This window comes from Ctenopharyngodon idella, chromosome 1 (genome assembly GCF_019924925.1).
Source record: "Ctenopharyngodon idella isolate HZGC_01 chromosome 1, HZGC01, whole genome shotgun sequence".
In the NCBI taxonomy this organism is placed as follows: domain Eukaryota; kingdom Metazoa; phylum Chordata; class Actinopteri; order Cypriniformes; family Xenocyprididae; genus Ctenopharyngodon; species Ctenopharyngodon idella.
Genome location: NC_067220.1, coordinates 18440705 through 18465127, shown reverse-complemented (window position 1 = coordinate 18465127; position 24423 = coordinate 18440705). Strand labels below are relative to the sequence as shown.

At 35.8% G+C, this 24423-nt stretch overlaps 1 protein-coding gene across 1 annotated transcript in view; it reads left to right on the top strand.

The window, feature by feature from the left end:
- Positions 1 to 23276, top strand: part of ptprdb (protein tyrosine phosphatase receptor type Db) — a 63540-nt gene extending 40264 nt beyond the window's left edge. The window contains 21 exon segments of the mRNA XM_051889803.1: positions 455 to 1108; positions 1622 to 1719; positions 2970 to 3226; positions 4092 to 4185; positions 4345 to 4554; positions 4842 to 5002; positions 5429 to 5440; positions 5550 to 5665; positions 8319 to 8416; positions 8651 to 8774; positions 9487 to 9662; positions 11809 to 11928; positions 13694 to 13848; positions 14793 to 15078; positions 15371 to 15549; positions 15682 to 15808; positions 16377 to 16502; positions 18015 to 18169; positions 18555 to 18630; positions 18632 to 18691; positions 20439 to 23276. Coding sequence (XP_051745763.1) covers positions 455 to 1108; positions 1622 to 1719; positions 2970 to 3226; positions 4092 to 4185; positions 4345 to 4554; positions 4842 to 5002; positions 5429 to 5440; positions 5550 to 5665; positions 8319 to 8416; positions 8651 to 8774; positions 9487 to 9662; positions 11809 to 11928; positions 13694 to 13848; positions 14793 to 15078; positions 15371 to 15549; positions 15682 to 15808; positions 16377 to 16502; positions 18015 to 18169; positions 18555 to 18630; positions 18632 to 18691; positions 20439 to 20507 — 3353 coding nt within the window. The 3' untranslated portion in view covers positions 20508 to 23276.
- Positions 23277 to 24423: the final 1147 nt, after the last annotated feature.

The following is a 24423-nucleotide window of genomic DNA, read 5'->3' as shown; positions in this document are numbered from 1 at the left end:
TGAGTTCAACTTTTTGATTCATAAACAAATCATTCAGACCAATTTTGTGAACTGGATCAAATTATTCTGATTCAAAAGAATTATCTGTTAACAAATTAGACTACTTCTCTTATTCACTCTTAAAAATACACCAAGCAAAGCTATGGTAAATGTCAAGATTTTCAATGAATTAATTTTTTAGTGAATTTCAGTGAGTCTTTTAATTTTAAAGGTTGAAAGCTTCAGTCCCTGCTCATTGTAATTTAGTTGAAAAGAGCATTGTCTTCTTTCGTGTATTGCGCAAGAAAGTCTTTTTTGAAGCGGTGAAGAAAATAAGACCGAATTTTCATTTTTGAGTGAACTATTCATTGAAGTAACCACAAAATCAAGTATTTCACTCAACACAACACATCATGACTTAGCTACAGCGCTACATATTTAGTGTTGATCTACAGTACTGTTCTCTACTCCACAGTGCCAGGTTTGCCCCTGCTTACAGTCACGTCATCAGAGGATGGCAGTGCCCTACTAAAATGGCAGCCTCCCCCTGCTGGTCTGTCCCCTGTGCTGGGCTACAGGCTCTCATATGGCCAGGCTGACCCGACCTCAGACTCTTTCATGGTGCAGGAGCTAGACGCTGAGGAACGCACCTACACGATCTCGTCTTTGAGTGCAGGGGTGCTGTATGTGTTCCGTCTCGCAGCCCGTACCGTATGGGGTTATGGTTCAAGCGCTCAGGTCACACTTTTAACACCAAACGTGGAGCAAACAACCACAGATGACATGGTAACAATCCCAGGGACAACAGACGGCCAAAATGTGAGCATACAGGAAACCGTGCCACTTTTGGCAAACTTGACAGCTGAAAACATAAACTCCTCATCTGTGATCCTAAGATGGGAGCGACCAAGAAGCTATGACCAGATACAAGGTTACCGCGTGTGGTTCGCTATCACCTATAGTAATGGCACGGATATCGCCATGGAATCGGACGTTTCGGAGGCTACAGTGGTTCTTCATGGCCTAAGGGCAAATACTGAGTATGTGGCGAGAGTGTGCGTGCTTAGCAAACATGGCCCTGGGCCCTATAGTCTCCCCATATCCATCAAAACACAACCAGCACAGGAAGGTATGACACATGTATATGCACACACACAAACATTTACTGTCAGACAACCCTTTCTAATCAAAACCACAACATTTTCTTTACTTTGGAAGGATATTTTCTGTTTATGTCTGGTCATTTTTGTCTGTCTTTGTTGGTCTGAGTCTCTTGTTTGGTGACGTCCACTAAGTGCAGATAAAAGGTGAGAATCTTTCTGTAAATGGATCTAGGTAAATGTGGAGTACTCCATAATCTTATAAAACAACTGTGGTAAAGGTGAGCATTTGGAAAAGAGTGGCAAATTCTTGTCAGCACTACAGCATGAGGAAAGAGTGACTAGCTCTTTTTTCTCCTGTCGGCTCTGTGCAGTGTGGACCCTTTAAAGATAACCTAATGTGGTAAATGTTTTTAGTAGAAACGGTTGAAAAGATTTTTTGATGTTTTGCTCATGCTGGAGGCCAGAGGTTCTGCTCAGGTGAGCTGAAGTATTGAAGTGTAATGTGTTGATCTTTTGTTTTATTTTTTTTTCTTTAATAGTGTTTGCGGTGAACTTCAGAGTGAAAGCTGCTATGAAGAGTTCAGTAATGCTGACCTGGGAGTCACGAACCACCAGTAATAAAGCACAATCTCTCATTGTGAGTACTGCAAAAAACGTTGCTGTACATGTTTCTGCATGAGTCAGATTTTGCCTGTTTGTGGGTCTACATGAAGAAAACAGCTTAAAGGGATAGTTCACCAAAAAATGAAAATTATCCCCTGATTTACTCACCCTCAAGCCAGCCTAGTTGTATATGACTATCTTCTTTCACAATCAGAGTTGTATTAAAAAATATCCTTGCTCTTCCAAACCGTATAATGGTAGATTAGTCTTTTGGCGTAAGTTGATTTGTGTAGGCCGTCTACCGGAGGCTTGTTATTTTAGTTTATTAAATATGGATATTTTTCTTACAAAACCCAATCACTTCACTTCAGAAGGCCTTTTATTAACCCCCTGGAGTTGTGTGGATTACTTTTATGATGGATGGATGCACTTTTTTGGACTTCAAAATCAGGAGCCCCATTCACTCCCATTCTAAAGCTCGGAAGAGACAGGATATTTTTTAATGGTCATATACATCTAGGATGAATTGAGGGTGAGTAAATCATGAGATAATTTTCATTTTTGGGTGAACTATCCATTTAATAAACATGAAATAATTTGATATTGAAAATCTAAATATGTGAAAGAGTTGAGGTGGTGGTTCTCAACCTTTTTGACTCTAAGGCCTTCCATTATCCAAGATTATATTCAAAAGCCCCTCATATGGACAAAGATATTTCCGCTTGTATCAGTGTAGAAATTTCTATGACTTTGTAAGGTTCTAATAAATTCTTTTCCGGGTCTAGAAATCACTTTTTTTTTTTTAAATTTCCTCATATTATATCCCAGTTTTTCAAGACCATGGGAACCCCCGTTCTTTATATAAAAATAGTAGTTGTTGAGAGAATGAATTTAAATAAGAAACAGAATGTCAGTTTGCTTTTTGATTTTTAGCTGTCTTAGCTTTATTTTAAAGCTGGTTTTGTGTTATTGTAAATAATTTAACATCATCTTGTGGTCCCAATAACGGCTGTGTTATGTGATAGACAGTATTATTAGCTCAGTATAAAAACAAACATTGGGTGTGTGTGTTGTTCCTCCATCGCTACCCTTCATGCAACATATTGAAGTGGAATTGTGTTAGTGTTGGTATAAACGTGTGCATGTTAGCAAGTGTCTGAGGTGCCAGTCTTAATCTCACTTCCTCAAGAGTGTGTGTGCCACAACATGCTCATAGTCTTTGCTTTTTGAGTGTGCATTTTTAGAGTATTTAATGCTTTTCGATTCTCTCTTTCTCTCTCTTAGATCTCATATGGTGATGGCGAGAGTGTGGAGGTAGATGGGCGGCTCGGGCAGAAGTTAGTGACTAAGCTGAAGCCCCAATCTCTCTACACCTTCTTGTTAACCAGTAAAGCTGACGGCACCGGAGGCCTGCAGCACCGCGCAGACGCCATGACCGCTCCAAACCTGCTGACCAGGAAACCCCAGCTTCTGGACAAGACTAGCTCTCAGAGCATCGCTACCCTGCAGCTGCCCGCTGTCCAGGGACAGGCTAATGTCAGGTCAGCAAAACACCATTGAATGTTTATTTCCAGCTTTAAATTAGATTTTGAATTCCAGATTTCCAGTGTGCTCTCAGAGTTTTAAACTCAACTGAATAATGTATATTATTATACATAAAATATACACTACTGTTTTAAGGTTTGGGGTCAGTAAGATTTTAAGATTTTAAGATTTTGCTCATCAAGGCTGCATTTGATCAAAAATACAGTAAAAACTGTAATATTGTGAAATATTAATAGAATTTAAAATATCAGTTTTAATATATTATATATTATCATATTCTATTTTATTCTATTTTAAATGTAATTCATTCCTGTGATGGCAAAGCTGAATTTTCAGCAGCCCTTACCCCAGTCTTCAGTGTCATTCTTCAAGACTTTATTCTTCAGAAATCATTTTAATATCCTGAAAAAAAATTTTATCAGTTAAAAACACTTGTGCAGCTTAATATTTATGTGGAAACTGATACTTTTTTTTTTCTCAGAATTCTGATGAATAGAAAGTTCAGAAGAACTACATTTACTTGAAACAGAATTTTTTGTAACAATATAGAAGTATTTGCTGTCACATTTTTATCAATTTTATGCATGAAGAAAAGTATTAATTTCTTTACAAATCTTACTGACTGCAATTTTTTGAATGGTAGTATATATATTACCTTAGTATTTATTGTACTAAATTCAGCTTATGCTGATTTTAAACAAAAATATATATATATTTCCATAATTTATTACAGTAATTCATAATTACACAATGCAAAAAAAACAAATTTAATGGCCTTCATTTTATTTTTGGGCAGGAAAATAAACATTTCTCTTCATGAGATTCACCCATAATAATATAATATCATGTTTTTAATGGAAGGGGTTTCTACATTGTGGTTGTCCCTCTGAAGAGGCAGAGAACAGGAAACTTCCAGAATTTATGGAGTGATCCAGATGAGATGAACATTGATGAGGTACTACATTTTTGTAATGAGATGTTGATGTCGTAATTTAAATATGTTTACATTTTGATAAAGTTGTTCCCTGTCTTTGCTGACAGTTTTAGACATATGTTGGTTCAGCATATATTGTGGCTTGTGTCATGTGCTTGTCCTGTTTTCTGGTTTCTCTAGCTACTGAGGGAGATTAATGGCACCGGTCGCTCTGTGCGTCTACGGAGGCAGGCGGAGGCAAAACCATACATCAGCGCTCATTTCCAGAATCTTCCTGCTGAGTTTAAACTAGGAGACGGTCGTGTGTATGGAGCATTCCTAAACCGACCGCTTGTGAACGGACAGGAGTATGTGTGCTTCGTGCTGGCTATTCTTGAACTGGGCCAGAACGTAAGTCCTTCATTTCTCTCTCATGTTGGTGATTTTTGAGGTCTACAATTCAAGCAATATTTAAGCAATATATATAAATATAAGCAATTATATTTAAGCAATAATGTATGAAAAACAATGTTATATTTTGAATATAATGCCTGCAACCCTTCAACTGTCTCTGTATTCGCAATACCTTTTTATGTAATATTTTATGTATATATTTTATGTAATTTTTAATATTAAAATTTTGTATATATTTTTGAAACATTTTGTATGCTAATTTGCTAAGTGTCCTTGATTGACAGACTGTATACTCCACAAGTCCATTCTCTGATGCCGTGCTGTTCTCCGATGTTGAGCCGCAGCCAATCATAGACGAGGAGGAGGGGCTTCTGTGGGTGGTTGGGCCAGTGCTGGCTGTCATCTTCATCATCAGCATTGTCATCCTCATCCTCCTCTTTAAAAGGTGAGAGAGGAGAAGAATTGAGAAGAAAAGTGATTGAGAATTTGAAAAGGTGAATGTAGGTTAAATGACATCGATGGGAGTTCCTACAGAGGAAATATCAGAGAATTTGAAAATTTAAAATGGAAAAATTATAGTGAACTAATTATGCTCTGCTCTAAAATGTTCTAAAATCTAAAATTTTACCTGCTAGATATTGCTTTTGTGTAGAGTAAAACTTGAAATCAGTCAATCCTTTCAATGAATCTCTTAAACGATTCATAAAATTGGTCTGAATGATTCATTCATTTGAATGATTTTTAAAAAATGGAAAAGAACGAGAGGATAAAAAGCAAAGGAATAAAAAATGATTGATGTTTTATATTTTACTTACGCCGAAGCTGATTTTATTTTATTTTTCTTCCCTTGCTTTATCTGTGCACAAACCAGCAAACCAGACAGGTCTGTGTATTATGTTTCTCTGTAAATCTAATTATGCTCGAAATGCAATATAAACTATTTCCTACTAAGTGAGTGTTGCTTTAATGCTCCTATGCGTGTGATGTTACAGGAAGCGGGCAGAGCTGGAGGGCAGGAAGTGCAGCTTTCCCAGCAGCAGTAAAGCCATGAGTTCCCAGCATCCATCTGACCCAGTGGAGCTGCGTAGAATCAACTTCCCAACGGCTGGTAATATACTGATGAAAAGACATGTCACTAACACACACACACAGGTACAGAGTACTGAAGAATCAATTTTCCAGTCCCAATTTGATGCACACACATTGTCAGTATCAAAACAGTGTTGTCTCTTTTCTAGGTTTGCGTGCATCTATCATCGGTTATCGACGGTTATCAAGTTAGTTGTGTTTTTTGGAGCTCCAGCTAATGATATTATTGACTGCTTAACCCCCATATGCTCGCACATATGCAGTAACTGGTCTGGCTTTTTCATCCTCCTAACTCATTTGAGTCATAACAGGGGTGTATGTGAACACCTGCTGCAGCGCGTGAAGCTTTTCTCTCTGCTCTTACTGATGTCACAACTGGCTTGCAAACACCTGTGTACACACACTTTCCATTATGCTGAACTTTTCTTTTTTTGTTTTTATATTTAGCTAATGATATTTTCTATCTCCTAACCCTACCTTAAACTTTCACATAAACCTTTCTGCATTTTTAGATTTTCATTAAGACATTGTTTATTAAGTCATTTCCTCATGGGGACCGTTGGCTGATCCCCACAATGTAAGCGATTTCAGGTTTTACTATCCTTGTGGGGACATTTAATCCCCACAATGATAGTGGAAACTGATCTAAATACACACACTTATAACTAGCTCTCTAAATGGGGACATACCAGAAAACTATGTATAATAAAGATAACAGTAATAATAAATTCAGTGTTGAATTAAAGGGTTAGTTCACCAAAAAAATAAAATTCTGTCATTAAGTACTCAACCTCATTTCGTTCCAAACCTGTAAGACTTTCGTTCATCTTCGGAACACAAATTAAGATATTTTTAATGAAATCCGAGAGGTTTCTGATCCCCCATAGAGAGCAAAGCAATTACCACTGAAAAGCCCCAAAAGGTAGTAAAGAGATCATTAAAATAGTCCATGTGACAAAAGTGGTTCAGTCTTAATTTTATGAAGCAAAAAAACAACCAAAATAATGACTTTATTCAACAATTTCTTCTCTTCTGTGTCAGTCTCCGATGCTGTTCACTTGAGCACCACGACGCATGCATGTGGTTTTCAACACAAAAAGTATTCATAAAATTAAGGTTGAACTACTGTAGTCACATGGACTATTTTAACGATGTCTTTACTACCTTTCTGGGCCTTGAAAGTGGTAATTGTGTTGCAGTCTATAGGGGATCAGAAAGCTTTTGAATTTAATCAAAAATATCTTAATTTGTGTTCCGAAGATGAACGAAGGTCTTACGGGTTTGAAACGACATGAAGGTGAGTAATTAATGACAGAATTTTCATTAAGTGAACTAACACTTTAATGTTGATCTATGACTTTATTCTTTGTTGAACAGACAACTATTGCAGACATTAAATGAACTCTTCTCAGTTATATTCTAAATGCAGCAATATTGATTTTTGCTTTAAGTTTAATTTGATCTGATTCAGCAGTTTCAAAGCTAATTCCATCTTGCTTAATACTTCTGACTGTATTGAAATCTATACCCTCCAACCACACATCATTCAGTATAGTTCAGACTTTATTTTTAGAGATTTTAGAGTGGGATGTGAATATGCCTAGGTGGAGATTTTAAGGGAGCCCGAGTGATACTGTGTCAACAAGCCCTGCCCACAGCCACCAAAAAAAAGTTGTATATCATGAAATAATTTTAATAGTTTTCTGTGAGGCTGTTTACTTCACTAAATAAAACATTTGTGTATATTCTTTCCCACTGAGTAGGTAAAAACTTGCGTTCCATAAGTTTTCAAAGACCTACAACTATTCCCAAACTGAAAATAATCTAAACAATTCTATTTAAACAATATTATTTCACATTTCTGGGTTTCTCAGAAGCAGAAGTCATTGTAGTTGAGTAAACTTCTATAGCGGTGAATGAGATACTACATTATATAATATATTTTTTTGTGTTCTCATTTGCTCAAATAGCAAAAGAACAACTAGACAATAGTGTTTTTACATCTTTCAAAAAGAGGAAAAATATATAGAGAAATTGATAACAGCAGTCAGAAGAGAGATGTAAATTTTAAAGCGTCACTGTCTTAGAAACAATCTTGCAGCAGTGTTAACTAGTTTTTTTAAAATTTGATTCAAAGGTAATATAAAACAAAGTATAGTGTTATAAATATACAGATTTTTTTTTTAAAAATTGAAAAACTGCAGGATTTACGATGCTGAAGACCGTCATCACAGTCTGTGAAAAGAATCCATTTGTGAGCTTGTAATTGTTATTGCTCAATTTTTTTCTTTTATGTGGAATTACCTGTTTTATAGCTGTTCATTGCACATTAGATGTATTAAAACATATATATAACTGTCTCCCTAAAAGTACAATTATCCCAAATTAGCCCACTTCATTTAAATTGGTCTAACCATCAGTATTATTACATTTAGAAAATGATTGAAGGAGAGTCGAATTTTATATTTGCCTGCTGTGAATCCATGACTATTGCTCGCTGGGTACAAACAACTAACCTACTGCACAAATTCTTTTACACTCACAAACCCTAGTGCTAAAACCTCGATGAGATCACTAACATCCTCTCACACTGCTCAGAGCACTCAATCCAGTAGCGTGCCATGTTCTCAGAGTGTGAACTGATCTTTGTGTTTGTGTGATTTGATTGACAGGCATGACCAGCCACCCTCCAGTGTCTGTCTCAGAACTGCCAGCTCACATAGAGAGGATGAAAGCCAATGACAACCTGAGGTTCTCTCAAGAGTATGAGGTCAGATCTCACACACACGCACACCCCGCGGGTGTACATTAAAAACATTGGCCAATGAATGATGTATATTAGCACCACGTTTCTGCATGCTTTAAGTTCTTTTTCATGTACTTCTTTTTTTGTGTGTGAGCACTAACTTCATTGCGTAGGCCATGTGATGTTTGTAATGTGTGAAGTACAGTATGGGGCATGTCCAGCGTCATGTGTAATTCATGGCGTGCTTCTCTGTTGTAGTCTATTGATCCAGGGCAGCAGTTCTCATGGGAACATTCTAACCTTGAGATTAACAAGCCAAAGAACAGATATGCCAACGTCATCGCCTACGACCACACCAGAGTATCACTCTCCAACAATGATGGTGAGAGCGTGTGTGCTCAGTGTCTCAATAGGACTGTTTCTGTGTGTATTCATTAGAAATAACACATTTTCTAATCTTACACGGATATTGTCATGGGAAATCAACTTAAAGTTATTACCTGTTCACATTGCATCCAGCACCATTGCTGTTTGTTATCTCTAAATGTACACATACTGTACCAGCGTTGTTATTGTTTTAAACTAAAACTATTAAAAGTCATTTTCAATAAATGAAATGAAGCTGAAATAAATATTTAAGGACTAAAATTACTAAAACTGAAATAAAAATAAATTAAAATTAAATATAAATAAAAAAAACTAATAAAAATGACTTGAACTAAAAATTAATAGGATAACTGAAAATATAAAAATAAAAGCTAATTCAAAATATTAATAGATACTATGACTGTACATAAATAATAGTAAAATAACACTGATGCTAATGACTTTGTCCAAATCATCTCTGAACATTTGCAGAGATTTTAAGTTAAAATCCTGTTGTCTTTTTCCAGTTAATATCCCATATACTGTGGACTTCTGAGCTTGAGTTGTGCTGATAATTAATTTTTAAATATTAGATCTGACACACCACTAATGAAATTGCATTATATCTCTCATTTACACCCATTAAAATTTATTAAAGGCAATTTAGATTTTTTTCTCTTATTAGCTTGAAAGTGATTTAGTTTTTTCCATTCCTTCTTGTTATGCAGGTGTTCCTGGCGGTGACTACATCAATGCCAACTTCATTGACGGGTACCGCCGACAGGGCGCTTACATTGCCACCCAGGGGCCCATGCCAGACACGTTTAGTGATTTCTGGAGAATGGTGTGGGAACAACACACAGCAAATATCATCATGATCACCAAACTTGAGGAGAAATCCAGGGTGAGTGCGCTAAATTATACATACACAGACCACACGATGTGTGGAGTCACACAAGCTCTGTTCCAAAACCTAGTGTGCATCCTTGCTGTCTACTACCTATATAGGCAGCATCTTGACTAAAAAAGCACACTTATCTCATGATTGACTAATTTGAAATACATACAGTCAAACCAAAATGTATTCAGACACCTTGAACATTTCATTCATTAATACGGTTTATTCACTATAGTTAAAAAAAAATGGTAATAAAATATGACAAGATCTCAGAGTTAAACTGGGTCAGAAAAAAATTAATCTTAATTATGTCAGATAACACTTAAGCAAAACATGGTCAGGTCAAAGTGTCTGAATAATTTTTGGTTCCAAATTTTTATTAATTTTACTGGTAGTCCACTGTATGAAGAATTTTTGGGTATAATATGTCACAGTTTACTTTATTTTGCTATCCTCACTTACATAAATGAACTATAGTGTCCTGCACCCACTAGTAAAAATATATCAAAAATGTCTGAATAATTTTTGGTTTGACTGTAAGAAGCTGCTCCTCAAAGCATGCTCCTCTTGTTAGCATGTTGCTAAGCTAACAACAAAATAGTCTAACAAGCACAAAAATACTCTGCACAGACATTTATCAATAATTTTCTATATTTAATACAATATAGTTCACGTATTTCTAATCACCATTTAACTTCTCAACTTCATCTTTTTGATTTTTTCACTGACCTTATTGCAAAGCATTCTGTGAAAGATATCTGCAATGCTGTATTAAGCTCTTCTGTACTAAGCTTTTCACAATGACTTAACTCTCCTGTAAGATATAAGATGCTCTTCTGCAAGGTACACTACCATTCAAATGTTTGGGGTCTGTCCCATTTTACCATTATTACAATTAAAAATAACCATTATAATTATTACAATTTTAAATAACTGAAATGTAATTTATTACTGTGATGGCAAAGCTGAATTTTCAGCAGCTATTACTTCAGTCTTCAGAAATCATTCTAATATGCTGATTTGAACATTTCTTATTATTATCAGACAGTTGTGCTGCTTAATATTGTTACATTTATTTGAAATACAAAACATTATAAATGACTTTACAGTCACTTTTGATCAATTTAATGCATTCTTCTTGAATAAAAGTTCGTAAACATTAACTGCAGAAAGTTTTAACAGCTAGAAAGCTGATTGCTTGTCAAAATCATATTTCTATGGCCATTTATGCAGCCTACCAAATACATTAAACTAACTAAAAACTGTTTGACTAAAATCTGAAACAGTCTTTGCATCAGGATGCCTAAAAGGCTGTCTAGGTAGGCAGCTGACTAGATTTTGGAACAGAACTACTAAGACACTGAACACTTAATCAAACTCATACACACACACATACTAACCTTTCTAACCTTGTTTGATCAAACAGCATTGATATTTTCCGTATTTCTCAGTGAGTCTGTTGTTTGGTGTTACGGAGCAGAGTAAGTCTTATGATGTTTGTCTGTTACTCTCCAGATGCCTTCGTATTTCTTCTCAAAGGCAAGACGTCTCACTTGGCTAATTAGACCACTCTCACTTTTCACTTGAATGGTTGATATTTCGTGTCTCACCTCTTTCCTCCTTGTTATCTCTGCCTCATCATTTCTTTACACCTACTCTCTCTTCTTCTGATCTGTCTCTTCTCGCTTCCTCCTTCCCTCACTGACTTCAGAGACACATTTTGCCACAAGTCACAAAGTGTAACTTGATATTTTTGGCTGATTATCACACTATCACTGCATGCCAAAATGTACTCTCAAAGGGTGTGTCTCAGTCTATTCCCTAGTTTCCTTTTAATGGGAGTTGGTAAAAATGAGGTAAGTTAAAAAGGCATTCTGTTAATTTCTAGGGAGTGAACAGTTCAGTGCACTGGAATGATTTTAATAATGAGGCAACTCCCTCCCTGGGTAGTATACTTACTATTAAATTAGTGAGCAGACTGACACATAGCCATAGTGAGTACTGTTATTGATGGAAAGCAGCCAGACTGAAGAGCAGCTGACTGCCAGTGTTTATCTCAGCTGGATCTTCAGCTCTCCTCTAATGTTTCCTTTGACATTGAGACATATGCAGCAGTGAGAGGTTTACTAAGTGTCTGCTGAACTGTGTGCAGAATAAGTGTGATCAGTACTGGCCCAGCAGAGGCACAGAGACATACGGACTCATGCAGGTCTCATTACTGGACACGGTGGAGCTTGCAACCTACTGTGTCAGGACTTTTGCCCTCTTTAAGGTAACGAAACAGCAGTGATCAGCGAATAAACACAATATACCATTACTTCATTACTCTCACAAGTGTAACCTAACGGCAAGGTCGACCCATAGGTTTGTGGGACCCTAGACGAGTTATGAAAATAGCCCCTACTGGTGGAAACATTGTCATAACTTAAAAGTACATTACATTTTACTGGGACTTTTTTTATGAATTTTTAATCAAATTTCAATGAAAAAGTTTATTTATATTTTTTTAATTATTTGTCACACTGCATGACTATGTAGTGACATTACTATGTATTTAAATGCATCAAAATTATTTAAAAAAAAAAAGGAACTATGAACATGCTCTAAAGTTTGTTCAAAATTGTGTATATAAGTCAAACCATTCAGTTACAGCCACTGTAAGTGAGGAAAAAATAGATATGAAATAATGAATAAATAATTTAACCCCTTAACTGTCACCCCCCTTTTTGAGCGTAGACATGAAAATGCTCTATCCAAACTTGTAATTCAAGAATAGTTTGGAATATAGACATAAGTATGGTCTTGTTTTTAAAGAAGGCACTCAGCAGATTGTTGCTGAAGTGAAAGCAAAAAGTTATAGAAGTTTAAATTTACCGTAAATCAAATGTACTGTACTAAATGTTTTTTATTTTATATAAAATATATATTTTACAAAATATTTTTACTCTAAAATTGATATAAAATCAAAGTCATATGTCTAACCAAGTTGTGTTCTAAATTTGAAGTTGATATCACAAAAATTGAAGTTCCTATGAGATTTTGTTTAGGAGTTGTACCAAAAATAGCCACCGGGTGTCACCGACATTCCATTGAAATGTTTTTGATGCATTCTTCTGTAACAAATTAATACATTTCTGTCCAAATATCACTTCTATTACAAAAAGACAGCAATACAAATATGACAGCTTGAGATTCAGACCTTTCCGACGATATGTGTTTTGTCAAGATTAGAAAAGTTTTCACTATAAATTAGTTAAAATAACTTTTGTAATATGAAACATGAAAACGCCCACTAGGGGGAGGAGCCCGCTAAAAGGATTTCAAGTACTGTTTCCATGGTAACACAAAGTCCAAAACAGTTTTGGTCCAATTCCATTTCAAAACAGTTTTCACAGAATGAATTTTTAAGCTTTCGAATGATACCTAATTTATGATGATTAATAAAATATGTGATACAAAAAAAGGCAATAAATAAAAAGCATCAAGCTGTTTTTATTCACTCTTGACATCATCTCTTCGGCAATGTCTGATTTCCTCTCCAAAACCATGCAAAAGTACTTTAAACATTAAACAGTGAGTACACCAAAGACTAGTTTTTTCGTGACTTATTTTTCTGCTAAGCGCCGGAATTTTTGAGCAAGCTATGGAATCTGGGGATAAAAACACAGTATTCAAATTCACAACAATGCATGAATAAATTATGCAAATTACTGTGTTACTGTTTGTTGTTTTGCTATTTGCTGCTTTTATTTATGCCGTTGTTATATTTGTCAACAGTTTCAATTATTTGTCATGTGTTGATTATTCAGAACTCATCCTATAAAGTTTTTTTTTTTAGTTTGTAGTTTGTTACACGCTAGATGGGAAGCATGTTGAATAAATTAAGATTGATCTAATTTTGTTGCGGGTATGCTTCTGATTGGATGAGTAGTTTGGATGAGATTATGTTCGTTTTTATGATTTGTGCATTTATTATGGACTAAATTTATTATTCTATAGTAATATATGTTACTCAATTGTGTTGTTTCTATGTACAGAGTGGGAGTGGTGAGAAAAGGGAGGTTCGTCAGTTCCAGTTTACAGCATGGCCAGATCAGGGGGTACCTGAACATCCCACTCCCTTCCTAGCCTTCCTCAGACGGGTAAAAGCCTGCAACCCCCCAGACGCCGGACCCATTGCGGTCCACTGCAGGTAACTAGTACAGAATTAACCAAACACATTAATATCCAGTCAGACATGCAGGGAAGATTAGGAGAAACTATTGGTAAGTTGTTTTTTTTTTCCCCCACTGAAAATGAAATGAAAAATGTCCAATGAAATGTGCTCTTACACTGTAGGGAGTATCGAATAATTGGCCTAAATTGTATTGACTATATAAGATCCTTATCTTATATAATGCTGAAGCTCAATTGTTTGTCTCTACACTCAATACACTCCATGCTGTTTGTGGAGTATGAGGATTTTCTTTTTTTTTTTTTTTTTTGCTTAGACACAACAAAGCAACATTACTATATACATTGATAAAGTTTTTACAAATGAACTGACACAGGAAAAAAGTAGATTACATAAAATTGCATTTCAGAATACAAAAGAAACACATTAAACGTCTTAACTGTGAAAAAGCTCCCCTCATCTCTTTTCTGTGGTTTTCGTCTGACTTCACTTTCTCGCGAGCACTTTAAACTCCATCCTTAGCATTGCAACATAACTATACATTTGAAGAACTATAATGTTCTCTTTTTCTAAATTTAGATGGGTTTTTTTCACAGGGTCAATATAGGTAATTTGTGAACTAAAAAATGTTATTGCATCTTTTTTTGTTAACATTTTAACCACTATCAACATAAACAAAACTGAAAGAACAAAGCTGACACATACAATAGAGGTAAAAATACATGGGGAAAAGAAGAAAGTGAAGAGAAAAATTAAATGATGATTTTAAAATATATTATATATTTAATAAAAATTATAATTAAAAAAATATATTATATATAATTTGTGTTTTCTCAGGCTTCCCTTGTCTAATACGAATGTTTTCATGATATGAAACTATTTAGTGAGAGAAAATCTCAAATACCATCAGAATGTACTAATGTGAGTGCTTGTGACAAGCATTTTCTCTCTCTCTCTCTCAGCGCTGGTGTTGGCCGAACGGGCTGCTTCATTGTGATTGATGCCATGTTGGAGCGTGTGAAGCAGGAGAAGACGATAGATGTTTATGGTCATGTGACTCTGATGCGATCTCAGCGAAACTACATGGTGCAGACAGAGGAGCAGTACGTCTTTATTTATGATGCGCTGCTGGAGGCCGTTTCCTGCGGCAACACAGAGGTTCCGGCTCGGAACCTTTACGCCTACATCCAGAGACTGTCACAGACGGAACCGCCAGAGCACATCAGCGGAATGGAGCAGGAGTTTAAAGTGAGTTCATCCCACGAATGTCATTTGTGAATTTAAATTGAACAATGACATAATTTATTAACCAATTAACTAAAACAATAAAAAAAATACCATTAAAAACAACTGAAAAAAAAAATCATTTTAAAAGTAACAGCCCACAACAGTTTAAAACCAGCTTTTGTTGACTATCCATTTGTTTTATAAACAATATATAAAATACTATATTATTTTGTGTACAACAGTGTAGTTCTACATTGCTTTTTTAATGTTCATAAATGTATGCTTATTTCTTTTTTCTGTATCTCCTTTTCAGCGGTTAGCTAATGCCAAAGCGCATAACTCCCGCTTCGTCAGTGCCAGCCTTCCATGCAATAAGTTCAAAAACCGACTGGTCAATATCATGCCATATGAAAGCACACGTGTGTGTCTGCAGCCAATCAGAGGAGTGGAGGGCTCAGACTATGTCAATGGCAGTTTTATAGATGGTTACAGGTACATTGTGATCTCTTTTTTATATTTACTAGTAAAAACTATAAAACAAACCACGAACACATCAACATTAGTAAGAAAGCTGGTGAAATTCTCAGTTTTTGAAACTTTAATTTCTTTCTCATCACTCTCTAGGCAACAGAGGGCGTATATTGCGACTCAGGGGCCGCTGGCAGAGACAGTTGAAGATTACTGGCGGATGCTTTGGGAACACAATTCTACTATAGTAGTTATGCTTACTAAACTCAGAGAAATGGGAAGGGTTAGTACACATGTATACACACATCAATAGATGCTGTCTCAAGGCTCGTTCACACCAAGAACGATAACTATAACGATAACTGTATTAGAGTCCACACCAGCGGACAATATCGTTCTGTTTATACTTATATCTTTATCATTATTATAGTTACCATCTTTGGTGTAAACGGGGCATTAGATGTGAATGCGATTCAGTGTTATTTTAGTATTATTTATGTACTGTTACAGTTTTTATTCATATTTTGAATTAGCATTTATTTTTATTATTGTTTTTATTTTTCATTTTAGTATTTTTGTTATGTGCATTTGTCATTTTTATTAGTTTCTTGTTCTTTTTAAATATTACTATTTAGGTTTAATTTATTTTTATTTCAGTTTTACTTTTTATCCAGCTAGTTATTTTAGTGATTCAACTTCTACTTCAACTTCAACTTGTAATTTTGATTTAGTTTAGGTTTTTTGTATAATATTTATGTTTTATTTCTTTAGCTTTATTTAAAAAAAAAAAAAAGTTTTTAGTTTTAGGTAACAATAATAGAAGCTAATGTGTTAACTTCTTTCTTATGCAGGAGAAATGTCATCAGTACTGGCCATCTGACAGGTCAGCACGCTATCAGTATTTTGTGGTGGATCCCATGGCAGAGTACAACATGCCTCAGTATATACTCCGAGAGTTTAAAGTCACAGACGCAAGGGTATGTCAAACACTCATTAAAATGTCATGGAGTGAATATACATTTTCCTATCTACTATGATGTAATACTTGGCCATTAAACTATTCTTAATTCTTTCCCCCGCCAGCTTTTACCAAAAAAGTTGCCAGATAGCGCCAGCCTTTTTGATCATATTCAATTTCACAATTTCATGGCCCCCAGAATATTTTGTTGTCTGCTTCTTCTGGACTATGTCTGAAATCGTCCCCTATACCCTCATTCACTATTCCCTACATTAGTCAACTCATATAGTTCACTTGAGGGAGTGAATGAAAATTCGGACACTGGAAAGACTGCCGCTTTTGCGTAGTTTGTGCTTGCTGTTTAATAATTATTTGAAACTTAGAAACTAGCAGCTCCAATAGTAATGAAGATATTTATCTTCAACTCTGTCATGGAAACTATGTATAAACCATAATTAAACAATTTAATAATCAGTTAAAAAGGAATTTATACCTGTATGATATTACGCTGTACCCACATTGAACCAACGGTTTGGAAAATATATGGATGGATGTTTGAGCTGCGGGCGCCATCTTCTGGTCAGACGTGGGAATTCATTTGGCTTGCAACTCTCACAGTGCATTATGGGTATTCTCTAGCCGTTGAGCGTACATCGGTTGTACACTCATTATTGCGGTGCATTGTAGGATTGAATGAGTGCACTCGATAACGTCCACTATGGTTTGGACACCACTACAAATGGCTGTCCTCTAAAATATTATGCCCTGGGCTGTGTCCGAAATCGCCCTCTATACCCCTAAATAGGGCACTATTTGAGGGGAGCTGCTAGTTTGCTAAGTTTCAAATAATTATTAAACAGCAAGCACAAACTATGCAAAAGCTGCAGCCCTTCCAGCACACTCAGGGTCCGAATTCGCTCACTCATTTTTATTCACTCCTTCGAAGTGAACTATATTAGTGGACTAATTTAGGGAATAGTGAATGAGGGTATAGGGGGCGATTTCAGACATAGCCCTGGTTTACGCAGATCTTCTTCTTCTCCTCCTCTTGTTTTTGAATCCTGAGATGCTGTACTATTTCAGAAGATCTGTAACAGCACCCCCTACCATATAACAGTGAAAACACAGATTGCCAGAAAAATTTGTCAATGGCGGGGAAGCATTGTGTCATAAATGATGGAAAATCTCTCAATGGCAGGGAAAGAGTTATTTGGCTTTTATTGCTTTTGTGTGAAACTTGCATCAGTGCAGTCTGATGTTCTTTTGAATGATTCAGTCAGAACGATTGGTCTGCATGAATCATTAGCATCAGGATTTCCAAATTTACAGACCAGAGACCCCCAGCATAAAAAAAAGCTGTTTTCTTGATTACACTTTATAAAACTTTCATTCGAAACATTAACTAACATTACTAGAACATTATTTATTATAAATTTAATAATGATTCCATGTTTTATATAACTTCTCCACACAGAACTCTGATTAAAAATGCTGCTGCTGTCTGTCTCTCATTGGTGCGTCTCTCTTCTAGGACGGTCAATCCAGAACAGTCCGGCAGTTTCAGTTCACGGATTGGCCAGAGCAGGGTGTGCCAAAATCTGGTGAAGGCTTCATTGATTTCATCGGTCAAGTGCACAAAACAAAAGAGCAGTTCGGTCAGGATGGGCCGATCACAGTACATTGCAGGTGAGTAAAATGAGTCTAAGAAATAAAGGATGTATTTCATCCTATTTTTAAATTATGTGTTCAGTGTAGTAGTCTGTATTCAGGGGTTATTTTGCAATTATGACTGCCTGACATTACATTTTTTATCTTATTGCAAGATTACCTACCGAATAAATAAAAAATGGAAATTAAATATATAGATTTGAGTCAAATTACTTCATTATGTGCTTACAGTTCAGGTCATCATTGTGCAAAAATATTTAAATGCAAAATGTCATGATGTCATGATTCAAAATGCCAATCAGAGTCAAGTCTTAGAAAGAGCTGTGAAATAAAAAGAATTCATTCACATGACTTTGCTTAATGTATTACGGGAAGTAATATGTTCTGTGATGTGCATGTGCAGTGCTGGCGTTGGGAGGACAGGTGTATTTATCACTCTGAGTATAGTATTGGAGAGGATGCGTTATGAGGGAGTGGTCGGACATCTTCCAGACTGTCAAAATGTTGCGTACTCAAAGACCAGCCATGGTGCAGACAGAGGTAAGCTTGCATACTGCAGCCCACATGAACCCACTACTTAGTTCCATGATTTCTTTAGACTAGTACAAGTTAATCATTTTTAAAATTGCTAAAAAATTCTGTCTAGGTTAAAATAGTTTTTCCAATCGTAGTTTAACATGCAGAGTTGTAGGTTGATTCTCTCTAAAACTGGAAATGTGTCTATATAATGTTTTCATTGTACTGCTCTATTTTGAAACATTGGCTCAAGCAATGCCATTTCATGTGTTTTTCCCGTTATTGTGACTTTATATCACTGCAAAAAATGCTTTTCTTACTTAGATTTTTTGTCTTGTTTCCAGTCCAAATATCTAAAAATTGTGAGTTTTTCCTTAAACAAGCAAAATAATCTGCCAGTGGGGTAAGCAAAATAAACTTATTTCAAACTGAAAACAAGATTATTTTGCTTGTTTTAAGGAAAAACTCACTTAATTTTGACTTATTTTTTTCTGAAAAAAATAATTTTTAGATAATTTGGACTGGAGACAAGACAAAAAAACTAAGAAAAGCATTTTTCTTGCTATTGTGACTTTATATCTCACACTTGTAACTATTAAATTTTAACTTTATATATCATAATTACAACTTTCTTACAGTTGACTTTATTTCTTGACTTCATAGCTCATAATTGCAGTTATTTCTTACAATTGTGACTTTATGTCTCATAATTACAATTTTATTTCTCATTATTGTGACTTTATATCTCAAAATTGCTGCTGTTTCTCATAATTGTGACTTTATATATCAAGGGCCATATTCACAAAACATTTTATCTTACCACTAAGAGTTCTCCTAAATAGCAGTAAAAGTTCTTAGCTAAGAGTTTTCTCTTAAAACCTATTCACAAAGCTGCTGAGACCAACTTTTACTAAGGAAGTCTTACGCTAAGAGAAAGAGCGGGGTTGTTTCTTATAATTGTGATTTTTCACTCATTTTTATGACTGCATATCTCACAATTGACCGTTCACAAAGACGAGCCCCCTTTAATTACTGTTGCTATGCCCGACAAGCCATGCCAATCTCTCGCCACACATGTTCACACGCAGTGAAAAATACATCGTGGAGCAAAGAGGACACTGACAACGCGTCGACAGACAAGACAGAGCAGGTTACTTATGATATATAAAACAAAGTCTCAAATTTCAAATTTTGTCATTTTTAAAGAAATTTAAATAAATACCATTTTGTGGCTCTTTAATGTGTCGTGACAGATCACTGTAGCGCCTCAGTTAAAGCGGCTCGTGAACCAATCATCTCTTCCTACTAGTTAATTTATAGCATCAAATAACCATGAATGAACATGAGAAGGAATGTTGTTTCAATCGTGGAAAGACATCAGTACACACCATCTTTCAAGTCCACCGAGTTTAATCTTCTAACTCCTGACTGCTTTTGTCGGACATAATGGCGGATTCGCCGTTATGATTGGTTAGATCGCCTGTCAATCAAACTCCTGGCGAAGGGTCAATTGTTTCTTAGAATTGTGACTATTTCTTTCTCACAGTTCTCTATTCATATCTCAAAATTGCATTTTTTCACAAAAATGTAAAAACTTTATTTTACTTTCAATTTTATTTCTTTTTTTTCACTTTTTCACTTTCATTTTTACTCATGGTGTAAACAGATTTCAGCCTTATACTGATAAAATAGTATACTTCGGCAGTAGTATACTTAGGATCAAATGATGTTTTTTTGTGTGTGCGTGTGTGTGTGTGTGTACTCTCCACAGGAGCAGTACCAGTTCTGCTATCGAGCAGCGCTGGAATACCTGGGCAGTTTTGATCACTATGCAACCTAAAACCTTCCCCTGGACCAAGGGCCACATCATCACACAGCGAGACCTGCGTCTGATCAATCTGACTGCCTCTTTTTGTGTTGCCCACACCTCCAGATTCTGTTTGATTTCTCCAGACAGCACACAATTTGTAGCTGCAATCATATAGCTGAAAGTTGTCAAGTCATATTTGTGGTGGAGTAAAGCTCTGGCATTACAGCTAACCGGCCAACAGATCCAATGAAATCTCCTGAATAAACCATGTGCCGTCTGGACCAATTCAACAGACCAATGAGACTCTGAGAGCGTGGGAGGAGACAACAATCAATTTGATGGTACTTCTTATGTGTCATAATTTGTTTAACACCAGACCACCTCAAAAAAACAGTAATGTTTATTGAGGGATGCAGTCCGGGTTTAGAGTTTCCACTGTTTTTTGTCACCAGTTGTATAGTGGATCCACCAACTCACTTGTTTAAGCGATACATACAAAATGAAATTCAAAAACACCCTAAGTATTGGTGCTTATGCCAGTATCATGTTCGTTTATCTGTAGCACACACACATAGATATATACGTACATATCTATCACAGATGTAAGACAAGGAAAAATAACAGAAGCTGAAAAAGGAGATTTGTCTCAAAAACTGTGCAATATTGAACGTGACCGCACCTTCAAGTTTTAAACCACTCAAGTATTAGAGATATTCTCACTGTAATTATATTGTCTCATTAATCCTATATGATAGAAAGTATAAAACAAATTTGTTATTATGCATATTAGCAATATATATATATATATATATATATATATATATATATATAAACTGTCAATGTATTGAGTGATACTTATACTATGTGAGTGAGGTACTTGTCAGTGCACATAAGTTAAGAAAAGTACTGATTGCAGTAAAATTTTGTTTTGTTTTTTTCACTGAACTTTTACCAAAACAACCATTTACATGCTTTCAATCAGGTTTGGAAGTTCAAATGTTGAAGCTAAACTCTCTAAACATGAGGTGACGGGTTCAAAACAATAACATAATGGATCATTTGACACTGGTAGTGCCTTATCATAGTCACATGTTTAAAATGGTTCACTATTAAAGTTATATGTTCCACATTTATGGATATGAACCTGCTTTTGTCTAAAAAAAAAACACATATAAAACAATATATATATATAATACGTAATAAAACAGAATAAAATAGCTACATCTGCCGGATTGAATTTAAAAATATATTTCACACAGACCAATTTTATGTACCAGTGCGGTTTATTCATTCAATTGAAGTACTGCCAAGAAGGCTAGACAGTTATATTATTGAAAGCCAATATGTGTCCATTTTTGAGAGGGCACACGTTTATTGCATCTATATTGGGCCAAGAGAACTGCATATTCCGTTACATATAAAATAGCTATTACATTATAAATGATTTGTATTTGAAATTGTAATTCAGTATAGCACAGGAACTAGTTTCAGTTTCAGTCCATACCGCTGCAGGAAACTTTCATTTCTAACGGTTAATGTTTGCATTCTTGTTTATCAGCATTGTGAGGTGTCATCATCTTCACACGTTTAAAAGCATCAATGATGTTGGTGTGTTAACATCGACAAAAAGACGATTTGATTTTTTCAAGCTGGTGAGGACGCATTCGAAAGGGGGATTTCAAAAGCCAGAGCTAGTTGCTTCAAACTAAATTAAATTAAAAAATGTTCACTGCAAGTTTGATGTCTAAAAGTTGATTCATAAAACATCAATGCATGACAAATTAGACCTACAACTTTTATTACAACACATAAAAATGGCCCTGATGTGTCTATATGAGTATAATGGACCATGACAGTCTGGTTATGGTTTTGGAAATGACTGCACTCTTGTTCTATGCACTAACCCTTACTATTTCTTCAACACAGAATGTTATTTGTATTGAATGAGATGAATTTCACAGTGTTGCTCACAGTGTGTGCATGTTAAGAGAAAAATACGTTTTGGTTACAAAGCTTAAGACAATATGCGCATAATGTTATTGTTGAATACTTTAGATGACAGGGTGGTATAAAATGAGTGATTTTCTTTCATCATTCTGTAATTCCCAAGGAAGTCTGGTCACTGCGAACTTCAGCTCATTTTACTTTCGGTGTAAGGAAATGTTTCACTTTCTTTGCAACATCTTTGTTTTTTAAACCAGAGTTGAGTTAGTTTTGTATTTGAAAATCTAACTTGCAAATCTACCTTCTCCGTATTGTTACACCTTATAGCATATTAATATCTCAACCAAGTTTCAGGGTTTTTCAAATTTCAACTTTTGTTGAAACTAGCTATGCTTATTTTTTCAAGAGGATATCAATTAGCATTTGTGTAATGGGACATTATCTGCTAATCTCAATGTCAATGTTTTGAGAAAAAAATAAATAAATACATCTATTTTCCAGTGCATGACAGTCCCCATTTGTACAATATGAAAGTACCATCTGATTTTGATGAATCATGACATTGTTTCATGTGAAAAATAAACTAGCACAATCTATATCATGTAATCTGACCAAATATGCATTGTATCACAATTTTCATATTGTCAAATGTTGTGAGTGGTTTTACAATTTCACCCATCAATAAATGTGAAACACAAAAGGGAAATCTTTTACCTCTGATTTTGTAGTAAATGTAAATATTTCAGAGGACGTTTTCTTTTTTAATTTTCCTACTTTATGTTGTAAGGACAGATGTGTGAGAATACAATTGTACTGGAAAAGTTTTATTTGTTACAAATAAAATGGTAAGAATAATCCAGCGAGTCATTATTTCCTCTTGGTTTGTGGGGCTTTTCATTCATCACAATCAGTGATTGATTACATTGACCAGCCAAAATATACAAGAAAGTACTTTCACCATATAAAGCCTACTGAATCTTATTCGATAGGCAGTTTTCTATAAAATATTTAAAGGCCTCTAAATTATTATTATGATTAAATAAAAAAATAAAAAAAACTGTTGTACACACTACTAACTACATGCCTTCTTTCATCCAATTGATAGTTCTGTGTATATACACTGATCAGGCATAACATTATGACCACCTTCCTAACATTGGTTGGTCCCCCTTTTGCAGCCAAAACAGCCCTGACCCGTCGAGGCATGGACTCCACTAGACCCCTGAAGGTGTGCTGTGGTATCTGGCACCAAGATGTTAGCAGCAGATCCTTTAAGTCCTGCAAGTTGTGAAGCGGGGCCTCCATGGAACGGATTTGTTTGTTCAGCACATCCCACAGATGCTCGATTGGATTGAGATCTGGGGAATTTGGAGGCCAAGTCAACACCTCAAACTCGTTGTTGTGCTCCTCAAACCATTCCTGAACCATTTTTGCTTTGTGGCAGGGCACACTATCCTGCTGAAAGAGGCCACAGCCACCAGGTCATACTGTTTCCATGAAAGGGTGTACATGGTCTGCAACAATGCTTAGGTAGGTGGTACGTGTCAAAGTAACATCCACATGGATGTCAGGACCCAAAGTTTCCCAGTAGAACATTGCCCAAAGCATCACACTGCCTCTGCCGGCTTGCCTTCTTCCCATAGTGCATCCTGGTGTCACGTGTTCCACAGGTAAGCGACGCACACGCACCCGGCCATCCACGTGATGTAAAAGAAAACGTGTTTCGTCGGACCAGGCCACCTTTCTTCCATTGCTCCGTGGTCCAGTTGTGATGCTCACATGCCCACTGTTGGCGCTTTCGGAGGAGGACAGGGGTCAGCATGGGCACCCTGACTGGCTACGCAGCCTCATACGCAACAAACCGCGATGCACTGTGTATTCTGACACCTTTCTATCAGAACCAGCATTAACTTCTTGAGCAATTTGAGCTACAGTAACTCGTCTGTTGGATCGGACCACACGGGCCAGCCTTCACTCCTCACTTGCATCAATGAGCCTTGGC